Source organism: Acromyrmex echinatior, chromosome 4, assembly GCF_024713525.1.
Source record: "Acromyrmex echinatior isolate Ae372 chromosome 4, ASM2471352v2, whole genome shotgun sequence".
NCBI lineage: Eukaryota > Metazoa > Arthropoda > Insecta > Hymenoptera > Formicidae > Acromyrmex > Acromyrmex echinatior.
The window spans coordinates 15,196,614-15,216,828 of NC_141855.1; the positions used below are offsets into that span (position 1 = coordinate 15,196,614).

At 37.2% G+C, this 20,215-nt stretch overlaps 1 protein-coding gene across 6 annotated transcripts in view; it reads left to right on the plus strand.

Annotated features, from left to right (window-relative positions):
* LOC105145459 (Down syndrome cell adhesion molecule 4) overlaps positions 1–20,215 on the plus strand; it is a 230,904-nt gene that overhangs the window by 131,177 nt on the left and 79,512 nt on the right. For all 6 annotated transcript variants that reach the window (XM_087405823.1, XM_087405822.1, XM_087405826.1 and 3 more), the window contains 2 exons: positions 15,925–16,245; positions 19,780–19,941. In XM_087405823.1, coding sequence (XP_087261949.1) covers positions 15,925–16,245; positions 19,780–19,941 — 483 coding nt within the window. The remainder of the gene's footprint in view (positions 1–15,924; positions 16,246–19,779; positions 19,942–20,215) is intronic.

Genomic DNA, 20,215 nt, shown 5'->3' on the forward strand with positions numbered 1-20,215 from the left:
ACGGTCCAACGATGTCGTCGAACGCTTCCTTTTCCGCACAACGCGCGCACAACTTTTTTTTCCTTTTTCTTCTTTTACTTTCTCAAAGATGTTCCGTAGAACAAAGAATTCTAAGAGAAGATCAGCCACATTGTGTGCCTTTTCACCAACTCTCAGGCGATTTTCTGAAGTGTTCGGCAGATGCTATCTCCTCGTACTAGTATTCGTCAATAAGTATTCGTGAAACATTTATTCTTTCCTTATTTTCAAATCCTCTTTCTCTCTGGCGTATTAAACTTAAAAAAAGATCTAAAGTGTTAATTATAATTTACGATTGAAATTAATTATAGAACGTAGCTGGTCTAGATGCTCTCTAAATTTTTTGGAGCGGAATCTCACTTTGAAGAGTGAAAATTGAGTCAGTCTTGAAAAAGTGTAGCTCAATTTTCTATCTTTATGAATGAGATTTCACTCTTCAGAGTGAAGTTCACTTTAAAAATTTTAGAAAGTACGACGTAATTTAATTTGTGCATTTTATTGTTTAGTGGAATAATATTCATTTCTATCAATGTAGATTAACTTTAATCTTAAGTTCAACTTAATTTTCATCTTTCTTTAATTCCTAGAAAAAAATGAAGTTTGTTGAGCCAAGATTAAAATTAAATTACATTGGTAGAAACGGGCATAAATCGTGTATTAGTCCGATAAGCTTCATAGATTCGAACGATAAACTGAATTCCATTTGATTCACGAAACTTGCTTTTGTCGCAACAGTTATCTCGATTTAGTACGGTTGACATCGTAACGTCGAACTTGTCGAAAAACTTTGGAACTCGCTTGATCGTGACATGAAGCGCAAACGACAAGTACGGAAGTAGAAGGACATCAAGTTCTAACGATCATCCAAAACACTTGGATCACTGCACTGTTGGAATCTAACTTTATTACATTCATGCACAAATAAGAGCTGATAATTCACAATATAATTTTAAAAATATATCTGATCCTCTATAGAACATTTTAATCTTAAGATATTCATAAATTTTTTAAAATATTGATTATCACAAATTATAAAGCCGAATTATATTTGAAACGACGATATATTTTATGCGTAATAAATCATAGTATCATATACGCAGCATGGTATTTACTCCAAACAATAGAAAGAAGGCAAAATGGGAGAGTAAAATTGGACAACGAGTGATTTGTGGGAAATGTGTCCATCACGGATATGTTGACCGAGAATATCCAGTCCCAAGGGAAACTCAGAAACCGTTTAGCATAGTTTCTCTCCAAAGGGGAAGGATTTCAAAATGATTGACAGATCGCACAGATGAGCCTCCACGAACAGTTCACAACAACGATTCAGAGTCGTGTACCTCGATAAAGGGGTGAGGGGAGGATTCGCTGAAATATGCATGCATTCCTCCGGTATTGTGATCTATTTGCTTTGAGCTTCGCGATATTACGAATCGATTTAGTATGATAATGCGATTTTCACACGCACGCATATATTCGGTATGTCTGTGAATCAAGGGATGGTGGTTGGTTGGATGAAGAATAAAAAGCAATGGATTAATTCGTCTTGGAATATACTTCTGCCCATTCTCCTTTTGCCTTCTGCCCCCTCTCTCTCTCTCTCTCTCTCTCTCTCTCTCTCTCTCCCTCCCTTTCTTTTTTCCTTCTCTCTACTATTTCATGCTTTACTTCCTCCCTTTTTCTTAGATTTACGTCTTCTTTTTCTGATATACTCTTTCTTTGACATTCCCCCTTCAACACGGAGGGAAGCACTCGCAGTCATTTTCTCCATTTTGCGATTCGATTTCCGCCGATATTGCTGCCGTCTCGCTAGATTCTTCTATTCGGTCGGATGAAGACGCTGCCGAGGGAGATGTATTTGCTTGCGAGGAGAAGAGAGAGAGAGAGAGAGAGAGAGAGAGAGAGAGAGAGAAAGACAGAAGAAGATGAAGGGAATCAGCGGAATCGAGACGGAAAATTGGTACGTTTGGTATGAGAGAGGAGAGAAAGAGAGGAAGCTAGGATAGAGGCGAGGAACGCGCGAATGCAGTGGTGTGCACAGTGGTAGAGATGGACAGACGTATGGCGAAACCATCGGAGCGACGTCGACTAATTTCATCGTCGACATCGTCCCCTTTTTGTTTGCGTTTTTGCAGCGAACCTCGATCGTGGCATCCGAGTGAGAATACACGGTGCATGCAACGTCTCGTGCAATTGAAGCCATCTGCTCCACATGATCCGCGTAAGACGGTCGTAGATGTTATCACGCTTCCGTAGTATGCTAACGTCCGCAGCTTATTTGGAGCTTATGAGTGAAGAGCTTGTGGCTGATTGTGTCAAGCGGGGTTAAGTCCGGAAATGAATGACCTGACCATGCGACGTAGGGAATAATTTTTACTATTACTATATATAGAAAAAACGATTTTGCTAAAATATTTAATTTAGATAGATATATCTAAATTAAATTAGATAGGTATATCTGAAAATAATTTTGTTAAATCATTAAAATAATTATGTAGGATGATTCAAGCATGATAAGCAATGCAAAAAGATTTTGGCATTGTAGCAACCAGCTCGAGCGTCCTGCATAATTATTTTATGATATTCCAATAAAATTATTTTTAAATCTGTACATCTAACTGTACATTTTTAGATTCTTCAGCAAAGTTTTTTTCGTAGATTTTAAACATTTCGTAGATTTAAAATCAAACAATTATTACAAGATTTAAAAAAAAATAGTTTAATTTTTAATCAATTTCTCAGACTGCAAAATTAAATAAATATAAGAAAAATAGATAAAATAAATTTAATAAAAATAGATCATTTATATGTATAGAATAATTGTATTGTAAAAGTTACACTTAATTAATAGCTGTTTAAAATAATATTTTATATATATACATTTTATATATATACATATATATAAAATAATTTCAAAGTGTTTTAGTATTGTAAAAGTAATGTGAAATTATGACAAGTATGACTTATTTTTCTTTTCAACGAACGCTGTATCGTATTGAAAGCGTCATCCAGTGAACGTTTTCCGATGCATGTGCTTTCCATGTCGAACTTTTTATTCGATTAATCGATTACAATAAAATATACATATGTATACATCGTAACATATTCTTTAGAATGACAAGATAAATATCATATGTTTATTTTATAAATAATAAAAATAATATTATCAACAATATTAATTATTAAGCAGAAGTATGAAAAATATACGATATATCGATCCGTCTCATTTATCCGTTAAAGTCAGACATTTATTTCAAATACTATATTCGATATTTATTTCGTGAATATCGGAGAATATCGGAATTTGTTATACCGAGTAACGGATAAAATAGAGTGTATATAGCGGTTGGTTACATACCTCTTGTAATTGTTTTAGCGTGTCTACATCCTAAATTTCAGTGGAGTATTGGAATTTTAATACAGTCGTGGCGATGTTAATAAACGTGCGAGGCAATCTTCCGCATGGATTCTTTATAAGGCAACATCTGCTGCGGTTTCATCCGAATTTGCTGAAATTATTTAACGAAGTGCATACATTTACGTTATTGTTTGCGTCGCATTGTTCTACTCGAAACGACGGAGAGAAAGTTAAATTAGAAAGTAAATTTCAGAGAAAAAGACAGATTAGAAATTCATGAAATTCGAAATAACTTGACTATTGCGATGTCAACGAGCATCACAAAACGTGAAACCTCTAAATATAAAAGTTAGATACTTTTCAAATTAAATGGATTGATTCCGCTATAAATAAAATCCATGCAGCTGGCTATTATTTTTTGTTTTCAACAAACGCAAACGTATTTCTACGTATATCGTGTTATCTATATATGTAACAGCGAGATCTTTAAGCTTGAAAAAATAACTAGATTTTATGCGAAGCGCGGCCGATCTTTTTCCGCGACGATACAACTTGCTCGCTCGTTCGGCTATTCGTTCGGCAGACGAAAATCGGCCAACCATCGCCGGCCGGTATCGAAAAATCGTGGACGCTTGCGTTTTTTTCACTCGGTACGCGGCGTCGCCGTATTGTTTTTATGAAGTGATGCAGGCTGCTGCTGGATTTGACGAGATTGGAACGAAACCCGTCACGCCGAAGTCGATGGCTTCGCCGTGGATTGATCCGCCTCACGGCTCTATTCGACAGTTTACTGCTGCGTGTCCATGTATTTGTACACGCGTGCTGATGTATATGTATGTGTGTGTGCATATACATCAATCGGTTGGACCAATCGGACCTCCCGGTGCAACGGGGTCGCAGTGCGATTGGTATTGTGCGCCATAACCGAGGGTGAAATTAACCGTGATCCAGATCAAACGCTCCTCTAAACTCTAAGCGCGCGTCGAAATCCAAATCGGTGACATCGTCGATTTGCAATGCAGCCCCAACTGTGAGTTCATAGTTCATCTGCATACACATAGAACGGAGAGCACGTAACGTGCACGTAACGTACGCAGACGTTAAGGGCGAAATTGCATGTTCTATAATTTGAGAAGTTCCGCGAAAGTGCGATCCAAGTTGAAAAGTGCAATATTGGGAAAGTTGTTAGCGATTAAGGGATCCTCGATCTTGGGAAAAATTAAATGATTTTTAATGATATTCGTATGTGAATGTAAATATCGAAATATTAGGTGTAATAACAAATGTCTGCTAAAGAATACGATAGACCGATCGAGAAAACCATGAATTCCATTTGTAAAGCTTTAAGGTGTATCTTTATGAAATATTGAAACTCTTTTTAATCATTCGATATTTAAAAATATAACAAAGCATATATTTCTCTACGGATCCGAGAAGTGTGTTCCGAAGGAATACTTGGTGCGAATATACGTTGAGGAGGTAGAAAAATAAGCTAATTCGTTCTTGCGAAGAAACTTTCATTTAATTGAGGAGAATACGTGGAAGAGGAATAGCTTAATCAGATTTATCAGCATTTACATTGCGGGAAACGATATCGCGAGAGATTCATACTCCTTTACATAATATTGAATTATTCACCATGTGGAAAGTTCTAAGCCAACAAAACGAACGCAGGATATTCCCTTGAGGCAAATATCCAAGATAATCGCTTGCTATAATGTACATTGTATGATGTTTTTGCGGACAACGCTTTGATTATTATTGCCGTTAATTAAACTTTAGTCTAATTCCAATTATATATGATCGACGATCCGTGTTTAGTTGAATTTTGATCGGTGATTTGCCAGCGGTGCAAGTTTATCTAAAGATCACCGAAGTTGTGTATATGTGTGTGTGAACAAAGTATCTATGTGTTATAGATTGCATTAGCGATATCAAAACATATTCAATTATAGTTAATAAGATGAAGAGATCCTAACTGAAGGAAATTAATATCTTAACGTAGGGGTGAACCCATGCACATTGCGCTGTGTTTCTCTCCATACTATTTAAGGTATAATAATTCACTTCTGTTTTGATTAAGTTTGTTGTTGAGTGGTAGAGATGTTACTGAGGTCAGAGCGATAACAAATCAAACAGCATACGCTTTTAATGTTTTTTACTATCAATGTTTCTACTCTCAGAATTGCAAATAGTGGATCTTTACTGTAAATATTTATTATTTTTTGTTAATGTTTATTTATTTAGCGCGACATTTGCTGCTGCAAAAGTCATATTTTCCATGTTGATTCAGCTGCTTTTTCTTTTTCCAACGCATCAAATTTTATCCTTTTAAAAAACCATTTTTCTGGATTATGTTTCTACATACATTTTACGTCATATATGAATATGATATGTCAGGCTCTTGATTTTTATTCCAAAGGAAAAAGGTTACTTATTCAGAAAAATTATATTATTTTGTATTCACGTTTATATGAGAAATCAGATTTTATTTAAATTCTGCTGTTATATATATATATATATATATATATATATATATATACTTTTTTAAAAATAATTTTCTTAATATTTCTTACTTAATTATGATGTAAAAAATCGCTACTGACAACATCTTGCGAAAATTCCGCACGAAAACATGCGCGAAACCGAAGTCGAAACTCGTGCAATTTACTCTGCAGTTCCTTAAGTCAACATTCTATAGCAGTAGCTTAAATTTAAGCCGTGCCCAGCGACTATAGTATCTTAATTACAATTTAACGCCCCTTAATTTACCAGCAGCGAGGTTTGCCGTGCCACACAGTTTCTACGACCGAATGGTTCAGCAAACAGTTCGTTGCAGATCTAGAAATAATATCGCAATGCTATATAATGTTAGATAAGAAATTCTGATTACTCAGACCTTCCGTGACTTAATCCACGAGGCTGAAGTTGCGTTTAATCATACTTCCAAATTTTATTTCAGTACTTGTCTCTATTGAATACTAAATCATATATAATATATTTTGAAGAGAAAGAAGTAATCCTAAACTTTATCTTCATTTAAAAAAAAACACTAGATATTTTTTTGTAGAAATATTATCATTTATAATATTATAACTAATGTGTGTATTCATTATTCACCAATAATGAAAAGTTCAGTTTCAACTAAATGCTTGAAAAAATGAATTTAATTAATTAACATTTTCTTAAACACAAATTAATAAATTATTCTTAGGGATTACATGATAAATATCAATTTTTATGAACAATATATGTGCAGATTAATTTTGAGAAGTCCTAAATTCTACAAAATCTCTTTGAAATATCCCTTATAAGAGAAAATCATATAAATGAAATTAACACACAATACTTCTGACGAAAAATTGGTTTCAAATTAATTAAATGAATTCCTCTAAAATCTTATCAATCTTAACTCACAATTCTTAATCACAGAATCATCACTCAATTCTTTGATTCTACGTTTGTGAAACTGTCGCTTGTCGTTATTCTAAAACGACACTGTTGAGAACGATTCGTCTTAGCCGAATATATCAGATTGAAAGGCCGACGACGACGACGACGGCGACGTTGACGCGCGCGATAAGGACCGGATAAGAAAGAGCAACTAAGAGAGAGAAGATGGATAGATAGCCGGCGTCTGACGACGACGGTCCCTTAATTCGTCACTGACGGTTCCGTCAGTGCCGTGATAATGCCCCGGAGGCTGATGTACCTCCGCTGCAACGGCGCGTCTGTAATTAATCAGAGATGCGACGTCCAGAATGCAGGCAGCAGCAGCCCCCACGGCGATCTCCCCGGTGGTGGTTACAACGTTTACACAGTCAACGCGATCCTATGCAGCCGGATGCATATCCGCACCTGCAGTGCGGTGTAGACGTTGTATCGTGCAACAGGAAAACCGGATACGTATGTATATACTAGCGGGGACGCTGATGCTCCGGAAAAGAGAGAGCTTTGAACGTAATTGCACATTGACACACGTATACAGCGTGTACATCCTGCCCGATGTGATGACATCTCGTTTCCGCATGAACAATGGACGCGCCTGTATCGCGCGAAGTGAACCATGATCTTTACATTTGCAAAGAGAAGGGATGCTACAATAGTTATTTTGATGAAAAATTATCAATGATGACAAATTCAAACGTGCGTATGTGAACGGGATATATTACGAATTAATTTCATAATCCACGCGACATTGAGAAAGAAAGGCTGAATATTTGAAATTCTGTGTATTTTGTTCATAATATCTCCATTAAGAAGAATAATGCAGATCTTTATCATACATTTTTCATTAAGCTCATAATTACCTATAGTCTGCAAACTATAGGCTATTAAAGCCATAAGCGGAGATGTAAGATGCATCAAAGGACGATGCACGTGACTACGGCGTGTAAATGATGCTACAGCGTAATTACAATGTATATGGGGAAGAAACTTTCTTACACCCGGAACTCAAACTTTCACGATGAGCACATAATGTACAGTCTGCAGAAAATTACCCGTCTTCTTCGCTCAAATTATGTGATAAATCGAGTCTACTCGCAGCTTAAAACTAAACTTTTCACTATCAACGAATAATAGACATGCACTCACACACATATATAATATGTGTGAACACACACACACACACACACACACACACACACACACACACACACATACACACATATTAGACAATTATAATAATATTCCTATATCTTTATGACCAATGAGTTCTTGATGAGTGGCCTGTTCTTTATTTTTTTATAATAAAGAAAATGAAATTTAAAATTAGTATTACATCTGTGAAATGCTTAATACATTTTTAAATTTTATATCAAATTATGTCTCATTTAAACTTGGCTATCACATAATTAATTGTTTTATAGTGGGATGACGATTATTAGCCGGCGGCAAACTCTATGATTAATTAACTCCTGTTTGTCCAGTACATTTGCTCGTACGCGAGGGTATGTACCATGGAATTGAATACACCGGCTATCTCGTGTATATGCTGGAGAGACAAAAAGAGAATGAGATGAAAGTGCACGCGTCTCTAAATGCGAGAAGACCGTACGCATCCGAATGCAGCATCCATGGCGCGTCGATGTGTATTCATTTGTACGACAATTCTCGAGGCGCGTTCATGTCATCAGGCGCAGTCGTAATTATATCGCAAAGTAAATTGCACGCAATTTGCTTTAAACGTTACATCACTTCGTACTATGGCAGTGCAATTGGAGTGAATCGCAACTTTTAGCTCTGATTGCCTTCAAAATGTATATTTTATAACAATTTTGTCTCAAATATTTTATATTTCACAATAATTTTGAAATATCTTTCTAATAGTCCATTTAAACGACTCTATTAATACAGGCGTTAATGAAATGCATTGTGCGGAAATACGAAAGATGATTTATGAATATTAATCATTGTCGATTGACTGCTCTGACAAAGAAACGCTACATTAGCCCGTTTAGGTCCAATGAGACCCAAAATCAAAGTAACTATAATTCTATACCTGACTTGGACCGGAACATTTTTGGCCATTTTAACTTAAATATAAAATATCTCGAGAGCAATGCATTGTTGGAAAAAATGTTTCAAATAAGAATTACGAGAGTTGAAGAGGACCATCGGATGATTAGAATCTCAAGAATTGACCACCTAGAATACTTATTTCAAATATAATAATTCGGTTGGTTAGTTAATTTTTTTATATGTACTACTTTTGCAATGTAGCATTTTCATTTTCTTTTGAGATTCGGTAATAATTAATTTGATAATCATCCTACATGAAATTAACAATTTTGGCATCAACACGATGAAAACCATGTCTACCTTAGGTCGAACATGGTGCGCATTGAGGCTGGTATAACCAAAGGCGAGGGCAACATAGTACGTGGTCGAATGAAAATGGAGTGGCTAATGCGTACCATCGCATGCCGACAGTGTACGAGAGCAGTTGTAATATCACAGTATAATGCACCACGCCGCGAGGGTCATTAGGTCAGATGCATAAACGCGGGTGGTCCTCGACTCCGGCTAATGGTTGAATCAAAGATCGCTGTGCGCATGTGAAAAGCACAAGAGCAAGGAGAATGACGTTTCTACAATTATGCGCGATTTCGAATCTGACAAATTGGGATCAAGTAATGATTATAATCGGTGATTAATTTACACTGACATCAATCACCATCGTGTACTCGCATTTCGAATTAATACGTTTCTGTAATTAAATGGCATTACTTGTGCATTGATTGTGTTTGCCGTGACGTGCGCGTTTTACATGAAACGTTAAAAATATTTGTTCATTATTATTAATTTCTCATTAGTGTACAATAGCGCTTGAGCCGTGTTAGAAATGGAATCGGGGGCATAAAGCGGCGAGGGGGATTCGATTATTGTTGCGCTCGTTTATTTTCCCGCTGCATGATTCTCACGTAAATGTAAATGCGAGATTGCCCGACGTCACGTGAGAGCATCGAACGCAGCGCAGAATGGGTGGTGAGTGGGCCGATGCGATGGGGTGAGTTGGAGCGTGCGAAATTGCGTATATGTAAATGCGGTGCACATAACAATGGTACATTATTGTATGCCGATGCGGTAGGTTGCATCGTGCTTGGTAGACACGACAATGTTCAATGCGCATCTAGTGCTTCGAGATGCGCGGGCAGTGATGAAAATAATTTACTCCAAAACTACATTGTCCAATCGCTTCGGCTTGACTTTTAAAGACAATGTATAAATAACTTTGTGTAAACATTCGAGGAATTTTAACTCTTCACGAATACTCTTCAAATTATTTCTTGCACATGATCAAATATTTCATCCTACTTTATTCGTTTTAATTTCTAATCGACTAGTCTAACATGTTATTTGTTTGATAAAAAAGGTGACACATAAAAGTAGCAATCTTTTAGGAGTCTTTTTTATATTCTTCGAACATCGTTTTAAAAAACCTTTTAAGAAATAATAGCATAACTCCAAATAGAACGTTTTTCTATATAATTATTTTAGGCACCGACAATATTTTCTCCTTCATGATATCTAATTCAAAAAATGTCTTTTTTCCATAAATAATCATTGCAAACTTGGTAAAAAAATAAGCGATATTTCTGCTCTTTAGTGGTAATTAGGAAAATTATAAATATATTGTTTTCTAATGAAATACAGGATACAGGATGTCTAGAATTTAAATATCAAAACTAGGGGATCGATAAAAAAAAAGTTCTGCAGAGATGAAAAGCTCGTTTTTGCTTCATTTTTTTTCAGAGAAAATCGCAAAAAAGACAAAACGTAATTTTTACTTTTGTACTTTCTCATTACTTATTCACGTTGTATTTATTCACTTGCTTAATTTATATTGTCCAAAATGTTGGCCTCTTGCATCTAGTACGAACAGCTCGTGTTGCAGGTAAACACTGATCTGGCGATATTTAGTGCACTGCAGCTTCGATTTTATTTCTCAATTGTTCTCTTGAGTCGATTGACGACGAATAAACTTCCTGCTTCAGGACCCCTCACACAAAGAAGTCCAGTCAAAGGTGTCAAATTAGGTGATCGGGGCCAAGGTATTACTTCTCCATGTCTAATCCATCGTTGTGGAAAATGTCTGTCTAGCTAAACTCGAGTAGTTCTGCCATAATGAACTGGATACCCATCAAGTTGAAACCATTTTAATCCATTGCTGCAGGGGATGTCTTCTAAATAATCAAAGAACTCAATCTCAAAAAATCTGTATATCTGGCTGCATTTAATTTGTCGAATAATTAATTTGTCGTTTTGTCTTTTTTGCGATTTTCTCCAAAACAGAACAAAAACGAGCATATCTCTATAGGATTTTTTTTCTTAATTTATCGATCCCCTACACACTCCAGAAGTTTTGACATTTAAATTCCAGACATCCTGTATATATCTTTAGAATTGATTTTCTATTATTGTCTCAAAAATTTCAATTTTTTAGTTGTGTCACTTTTTTATCAAAACATCTATTCAAGTATTTTTATTACTGAATTTATTAAGTTCCCAAAAATATAATTTTGCCGATTATCGCGTATAGATTTATGTATGAAGAATTATGCGATAAACTATACCGCAACGCATTGTATTGAGTCTTACTCGCCATAGAATTGCCAAAGAATTATAATATAAGGAGATACATCCGACTGATATTGCATCTGTACTCAGAAAATGATAAAGTAATTAATGGATTTATATAGGATCGATTTCAAGATACACGTACGCAGAAAGAGAAGCGCAATCGAACGATTACAGAGAGTCGCAGATGTCGCGGTTTAATTCGCCGGCTTAATTGGATTTTTATTCGTGTCGGAGAACACGTCTCGTCCTCCGAGCCGATCGCAATTTTCAGAGCGGAGACGGAATTCATTATGATCGAATGAATCGCGTTCCTTCTTCGTCGCACAGTTAGAGGCACAAGACACACGCAAATGGTGTACAATATACCGTACTTGTTCATGTTGAATGTATTCGATACGTGCCTCTCAAACGCCTCTCTAATATTGAAAGGAACTTTCCATTTTACGCATAATATGTCATTTTATCATTATTGTTCGCCGAATATTAAAGATCAAATGATAACATTATGTGCATCATGCGTGAAACGAAACACCCTTCAAGATGCTCAATGCAAACTCGAAATGACGCACTCGAATTACGATGTACGTTTCAGATGACCATGGAAACGGAATAGAGACGTTAAACTTGGCAAACACTGCATTGCTCTGTGGCGGTACCATCACCGCTTACAAAAATGTCACCGAGGACAATGGAAGAGAAACGTTTGTACTCCGGATATTTAGTTGCGCAAACGTTACGTCAGTCGGATTATATCATATTTCCGTGCTCGCGGCAGTTCTTTGATGTTTGCTAGCAGAAGGAAGTTATGCACCCTTTCTTGGGGTGTTCTTCCGAACTGTTTCACATGACGTGCATACATATGATATAAGACAGGATCTTTCTGAGCACGAAAAATGAATACTAACATTTTTCTTAATAATTTTGTATCATTTTTTTACATAATTTAGAATACCCGCGCTTTATTGTATTAATTATCACATTTTACTTTAACATATAAAACTGTAAGAAGATAGTAGTGTGTGTAGCAATTAACTTTCTTTTTAAAAATTTATAGTTACACATCTTAAAAATTGCACGGCTGTTTCTCGCTCGTAATTAATTACAATTTCATCGAGTGGAAATGGAAGACGTGCAAAAAATTTCTATTTCTGAGATATAATGTAACTTATAGAAACTTATATATATATATATACGCCGTGCAAATAATTTCTTGAAACTGCGATCTCCAGGTGTGAAATACGCGTTTTCAGCAGAGTCGAGTTACCACGGTGCGTGAGTAGCGATTTCCACGCAAATTCTCCGCTAACGAAGCGAAAGTTCGTTAGCATCGACCGCAGGAGCCACCGAGTTTTCCGCGACTGTCGTTCGCTACGCGTAGTAGAAAGTCGTTCGCATCGGATAGACGAGTGTCCGGTATCGTTGCAGGAATGCAAAAGACAAGGGTTGTAACCGAGGAGAGAGTGAAAGAGAGAAAGAGAGAGTATATGTATGTATATGCACGTGTATGCGTGTGTAAGAAGGAGAGAGAGAGACAGAGAGAGAGAGGGGGGGGAGGAGGGATGAGAGATATGAGATGGCGCCTGCATAAACGCGGTATAGAGACGATGTGCCGGTGCATAGCTATAAACCGGGGTGGCGCAGGTGCATCGGTTTTGTAGAACGCAGGAAGCGTCGTGCATAAACGTCGTTCGGTTCTGTCTGTATAGGTGCGTATATGCATGTACGCGTATACGTGGCATATACTGTGTATCGGGATGCTGAGCGCCATGTATCGCGATGTTCTCGCCCAACGTTCTCTAGACAAAACGACGTCCAGGTTATCAAACTACCGTTCATGCATAATGCACCGATCTCCGCAGGTACCACTTGCGCTCTCTTTCTCTTTCTACTCTCTTTTATCTCTCTCCGGGTCTCTATCTCGTTTGATCCCCCTCTCTCACGTTCAAACGGAGTCCTCGTCGATTGCCAGAAAACAAGGTTCTGGAGTCCCGGGGACAAAGCTGCGGAAGTGCTAGCATCAGCTGCGGCGGAGATCCTCTATCAGATTTCCTTCGCCGAGAACGAGAGGGATGAAGAGAGGAATAGGAAAATATAGTCGGTTATACAGGTTATACAGGTGCATGCGCATTTTACTACGATAGAAGGATAGCAGATCGGTATCGAATCGAGCAATAATTTCATTGAATTTTCTTCTCCGCGTATATTTATATGACAAGTAGGTGAGTATAATATTCGAGATAAGATACTCGGAGATAAGATGCTACTTCTTATTGAGATTCAGATTTAAAATCAAATTAAATAATGCCTAAATTTTTAAGCAGAATCGTAAAGCTCATAATTTCTTTTTTATAATTCTGCTTAGAATTGATTCATAATTTAGCTAACTTTGTTTTGTTATCCTTATGAACTCTTTGTTATTAGTTAATTATTGCAATTATTACAGAAATAACTTTAATTATACAACATTTATACAATTTATCAATAGATATTTAAAAGATAAGAATAGTTAATTGCACGCATTGCTTTGCAAATCTATTAAAATCAACTGTCTGTCTTAATTTATTAACGTCACGATATCAATTATTCTCTGAACGATAAAATATTCGTGGAAGAACCTAAGTGTTACATTTTTCCATCAGCATGAATATCTCTTGTTTAATGTATGAAATTTATTAATAACATCTAATTTCGATCATTTAATGCGCTTTTGGATTTGTTGATGCGAGACGTGAGAGATCGGGTGACAGGCGAGTTAATAACTTCGTTATATTATCTTCCAACTAGATACCTCGCTCATTCAACAGGGCAGGAAAACCGAAGCTAGAAATGAAAGAGTGAAAGAGGACACGTGGTGGGTGTGCGCATCGTCGAACGCGATATACGTTTTATTGCCGATGAAAAGACGGCTTGCTCGAATCCGTAGTCGTAACTGGAGCGATCAATCCGTTAGATCCCTCTTCTACGGCATTTTTATTCTCGATACCCGAGAGAGGAATCTTTTCGTTTGAGATTCTACGATCCGCAATCCTGTGCCTTTTAACATAATATCAAAATCGGATAACTTTGTCCTTTTTCTCTTTTCTATTTTATTTTACCAACATTATCTCGTTTCTCGAGAGAATCGATGTCTCTTATAATTGAGCCACAATCTCATTTCTTGCTTGTCGATACATCAAATAATTTTGAAAGTTTGTTTTTTAAATATTTCTTTTTTCAAGTTTTGCAAATTAAAAATGTACATTGATTAAAATTAAATTTTTAATAAATATTTCCGTAATTTATTTTTAATTAAATTTTTATTATTGTGCATTTATGTTTTTATAATATTATAGTTTGAAATCAATTATTCTAAAAAAGAAAAATATTTGCAGAAATAGAAATTAAAAAATATTAAAAAATTAAGTATTCTATCTTCTTCATGCAATAACATTTCTTGTGTGTCAGAGATGGGCATAGTCCTATCAAATATGTGTGATTCGATATTCGATGCAGACGGAGAACGACCGAATCGACATTATTGCTGTATCTTGGATGGAAACCATCCATCCCTCGAGCGTACCCTTTTTAAAATTGTAGCATCTCGGTAGCATTTTCCACCGTAATGCCCGTATGCTACGCATCGTATTTTCTACGCGGCGTATCGCATGCCTTTTGCGCATTTTACAGTCTAAACTCCTTACTCTGAATACGTTCTGAATGTTGCATAAACCATCGTATTTCGACTTCGTGGTGGAACATTTCTCGTCTTCTGAGCCGCGTAAAAATTGGCAGAGATTTATGGGAAATTGTTTCCTGCGCCGCGATGCGACTGCCACTGTTTCGAAAACTATGCGGGATTATTCTCGTAGCGAGAGAAAACGATTTAGACGTGCATTCCTCCGCGAAAGTAAGATTTTGCGACTGAAAATAGATAGCAGACTTGAAAAGTTCAATGTAGTAAAGTAAATGTACGTGGTCTTTAAGTGCCAGATTGAAATGCCTAAGAAGTAAAAGTCCTCTCGAATTTAAAAATGAACGGTTTCATTTATATTAGATCGTTGCGAAATATTTGCCCTTTTCCATCCTTGTTAAAGTCCATTTGTATTAAATAAAGCCAGAAAACTAAAGTTCTTTGAAAAGGTATTGAAAAATTTCTCTCTATAGATGGAAAGAAAGAGAGTATACCGAAGCAATTTTGCTTCAATCCTACTGAAATTTTGTTTCCAACTTTATCTGACAAACAGTTTGCACCAATTTAATATTTCACTTTATAAAAGTCTCTGTCTCCTCAGCATCGTTTGTAACTCGAGGTTAATTTTTACGTTACCGTATCTCGATACTCTTTTAAAAGAAATTATTTTAAATTTTGAATAAGAATAAAATTAGCACATAGCGCTAAAAAGAAATTCTATTTATACTTTTATTTACGTTTCATTTGTACAAAGGAGCTCTTTTCACTGACATGTTTCGCTTTTCTGTTCCAGGACGAGGAGTGGTGCTGGACAGCCAAGGGCCGGTGCTGGTCTCAGAGCCGCGCTCGAGCGTGGAGTTCTCGAACGACACCGGGGCGATGATCCATTGCTCGGCCCACGGCAGTCCCTCGCCGAGGATTGACTGGCTGATGGGTGACGGCTCGCCGGTTCTACCGATACCGAACATCCGTGAGATGCTGGTGAATGGCTCCATGTATTTCCTGCCGTTCGGCGCGGAGAGCTACCGGCACGACGTACACTCGGCCGTCTATCGATGCCAGGCGTCGAATAGCGTCGGCAAGGTGCTCGGCCGTGAAATCACGGTGAAGGCCGGTAAGAGAGAAAGCGTCTCCTTTATTTTTCGCCGACTCCCTCGATCTTGTCTCACCGTATCCCTCGGTCTCTCGCTTTCTTCCAGTCGATTGATCCTTCACCGTCCTTTAATACCTGCTCACTGTACGTATAGCAGCGAAAAAAGATGAGGTAGACTGTAGACTGTCACACACGACGGTGCCGTGACATGCAACTTTACGAGCTTCACGTGCGACCTTGAATTTTCGCTCAAGTCAAAAATCGCTAACTTTGATTATTGTGTATCTATAAACGCTGCCTTTGGTGATAGCCCTTTTGGCTTGATTTTTAATCCATAGTTGGATTTTTAATATTAATTTTTATTTTATTTTATTTTATTTCTGTTGTGAACTTTTCAGTTGTGAATTTTTAATAAAGAATATTTTAATATACTTAAAAGACTACTTAAAAAATTTACCAACATAAAACTTTGATAATTTGGATGTGATAAAAAAATATTTGAACAATTATGCAATTATTTTCGCATCGTTACTTCGGTAGACATGAAAGGACGACTTGCGCCAAATAACATGGTGAAAACAGTATCCGTTGGGGCTCTCGACGTGTTAGAATTACACGCAGGTTCCCTGAAAAGTTGCGGCGGACACATAACTCGTCGGAAGCACTGAAGTTTCACGCGCCATAAACATGCCGCAATTTGAAAATTCTAGATTTCAGTAGTAAATAATACAACCATGAGAATTGTTCACACTTCAAGACGTGCCAAGATCCGCTAGACATTTTTTGCGGAATTTAAATCGTTTGGCAAGAGATTCTATTCCTAATAACAAGATATGATGCATTACATTAATAATTCACGTACTACAATTCTGGTTTCTTACATCCGCATCTATATTTATGTAATGTAAATTATAGTCACAAAAAATCAAACTCTAAACTGTCGTAGAAATATTAGGTACCGTTAAATTCTCTTTCAACGTCGACCGAAATTTCCGCAATTTTCAAACATGACAACAATTGATTGGCGTGCTTCGCCGTAAAATTCGTTATTTGAAATCTCGTTTAACGTTTACTTCCCGAGTGTATTTAACGTCAATACCCTGGATGGAGCAGTAATTCGTTGCGAAGTTGAAAGTTGGGTGATCCATTTTGCACATTTCGAATGCCTCACGAGGTACATACCGGCAGAAAATCAACAGTCTTCGGTATTATCAGATCGTATCACCGTCCTTCCTGAGGTTCCCGCCTTCACCGAGCTAAATGTAATCGACCGTTCTCCGGAATGACGTTTTAAACCCACGACTTCGAGCGCCGGAGGGCGGCAAGAATGATCGTGCGCTCGGGCAGAGCCAAGCCAACTACATTTATCGCGAGCAGGAGCCCTCCTCTTTTCCACTCGCTTTTCCCCATCTGCCGTCGCCGTCGTGGTAAATGGATGGCACTAAACTCACGCTCGCTTATAGCTAACAACCTATGCCAAGATCAAGACTCGCGACTTGCCGCCAAAGTACGACGCATTTATGCACGTGTACAGATTGCTCTGAAAATGGTATAAGAAATAAAAGCTGCTAGAGGTCACCTAGAGAGGAGATAGAAAAACAAATTTACTAATATGATGAAAAAAAAAAAAAAACAAGGATCGAGTTATTATAATTTTATGATGTTAATTAACGAGACGAGGAGAAATATAATAAATTATTCTTCTTTTTCGTAAACGTTTAAAAACACTGTAATTTTCTGCTAATTGCTGTTAATTACTTAGGTAATGGTATACGCATTTGTAATTTTTATAACTGCGTGTAATATTTCACAGCCACGCTATATATGTATATACGCGGTTTTTTGATAGTTTCACAGGGTAATTCTTCTTAATTAGCCACGCGAAATTTATCGCCGGGCGTAAGTAGAAACAGACCGCCATATATTTCGGTTTCAGACATGAAACGAGAACTTCTGGCTAGAGGAAATCCACTGCGCTGAGATATCGCCGAACGAATTTCGCGGATGAAAGATCGGGCGCGTCAGTAATTTTACGTGGAATGTATCGACCGATCGACACGTTCCTCGGCCACAATGTACGCCATGTGTGACAAACGATCATGCCATTTCTTCGCCTTCCTATTTGCCGTTAAGAATCACACTTGGTCCCGCCAGGAATCGCTCTTATCGCATTTAACGAAGAAAATTCTACTGAAATAGGAATTGAAAGTGGTGGATTATCCGTTAAAAGGATTAAAACGGTGCGAAAATCATGGAAGCACAACAAAAGTTGCGAAGGCAGAGCACTAATTACCGAAACTGCCTGCCTGAAGAGCCACCGGTATTCGCGGGAACAATGAGGTCGGTGGAAAACGAAGTACCGACGAAGTACTGCTACGTTAATACCCTTTTTAGCGTTAATGTGTCTCGCTGGTCTTCTTTAAGAATGTTAATTAACGATAGAATGCTGAAAGCTCGGTAGTAAACAGCATGGATAATACGCGCAATGTGAATCCATATTACATGTCTCTGGCGAAAATTACGTCCGTCCATTATTGGATAAAATATTTTCAGGAATAATGATGTTAATGAAAAAATCTTATCCGCGGATGATTGAATATTTTTATTGCAGTCTCCGATAATTAATACTATTAACTATATTTGCAGTAAATTAATTACACAACTCAAAAATAATTTATTTCTATCATTTAATAATTTAAATATATTATCTATTTAAAAAATAATCAGATATTATTATTATTATTATTATTTATAATAAGAGATTGCTATTTATTCAATTTATCTATAAATCGTTGGTAAATCTAATTAAATCTTGAATTTGTTGATAATTTCGAAAGTATATTCACATAAATATATAAATTTTATTGAATGAAAAATTTAGTGAATTTCAATTTTAATTTTGTCTGAGGATTTTGCTTGTCACACTTTATTTGAAATAAGCGGTATTATTAATCACGTGGACAGCAGAAATGGGTGGTCTTCCGATCTCGGAAGCTCGCCGGGAGAGGAATATTCATCACTCGAATCCGACATTGCTTATAGAACAGCCCCAATATATCGTTGTGCGACACATACCACTTCTACCATCTCCTTAAACCGTCATATCCGAACCTCTATTTCCTCTTCGTTCTCCTTCTGCGGGAGATTAACGTGCATCGCGATCATCGACGCAGTGAGAGATTCGTCACGAAGAGCAAATATGAGCCTGCTTATGATATCGCCGAAATTGTTGGAATTGAAGCAACGAATTCCGAATGGAACGAAAAGGTCGCGAAGTTGTTGCGTATCGAAGGGAGAAGGTTCTCTCTTCAGGGATCGTTCTTTTCCATTTTTTCAGTGCTATTATTCTCCCGAATACGACATTCCGTTTCATGGCGATATAACCTTTTCCTCCCTATTCCTTTTCTTCTCCTTCTCTCTCTTTCTTCTCTATTTTTTCATTGTTCCGAGAGTTTTTGTCGCGGAGTGCGATATGGCGGTCCATCTCTCCCTCCTATTTTCCGTCCTTTCCAGCATTTATTCCATGCTCAAGCAGCCGTAACTTTTCTTTTTCAGTGGTACGCCAGAAGTACGAGGTACAAGTGCGAGATGCCTACGTCCTGGCGGGTAACACAGGGGTGCTCAGATGCGAGATACCGGCCTTTGTTAAGGAGTACGTCGCGGTTACGTCCTGGCTGAAAGACTCGGCCTTCAACATTTACCCGTCCGCAGAGAGCGGTGAGTACAATTACAGATTGGTCGCTCGCGACTTACATGAGAGCGAAATATCATGTGAATCCAGGCTACACACATTTTCCAGATAACGATGGTTGTCGTACTTTTAGCGAAAAACCGAAACTGAAACACGATTTCTTTCCACGTTGCTTCCTGACATCTTTCTAACTCATTGATCATCTCCCAGCGCTATCTTACATTTCTAGAAATGACGTCTATTTTCCTGTACATTTTATTTTGGGATATTTTTTTAAATATTTACTTACGAGAACTTGAT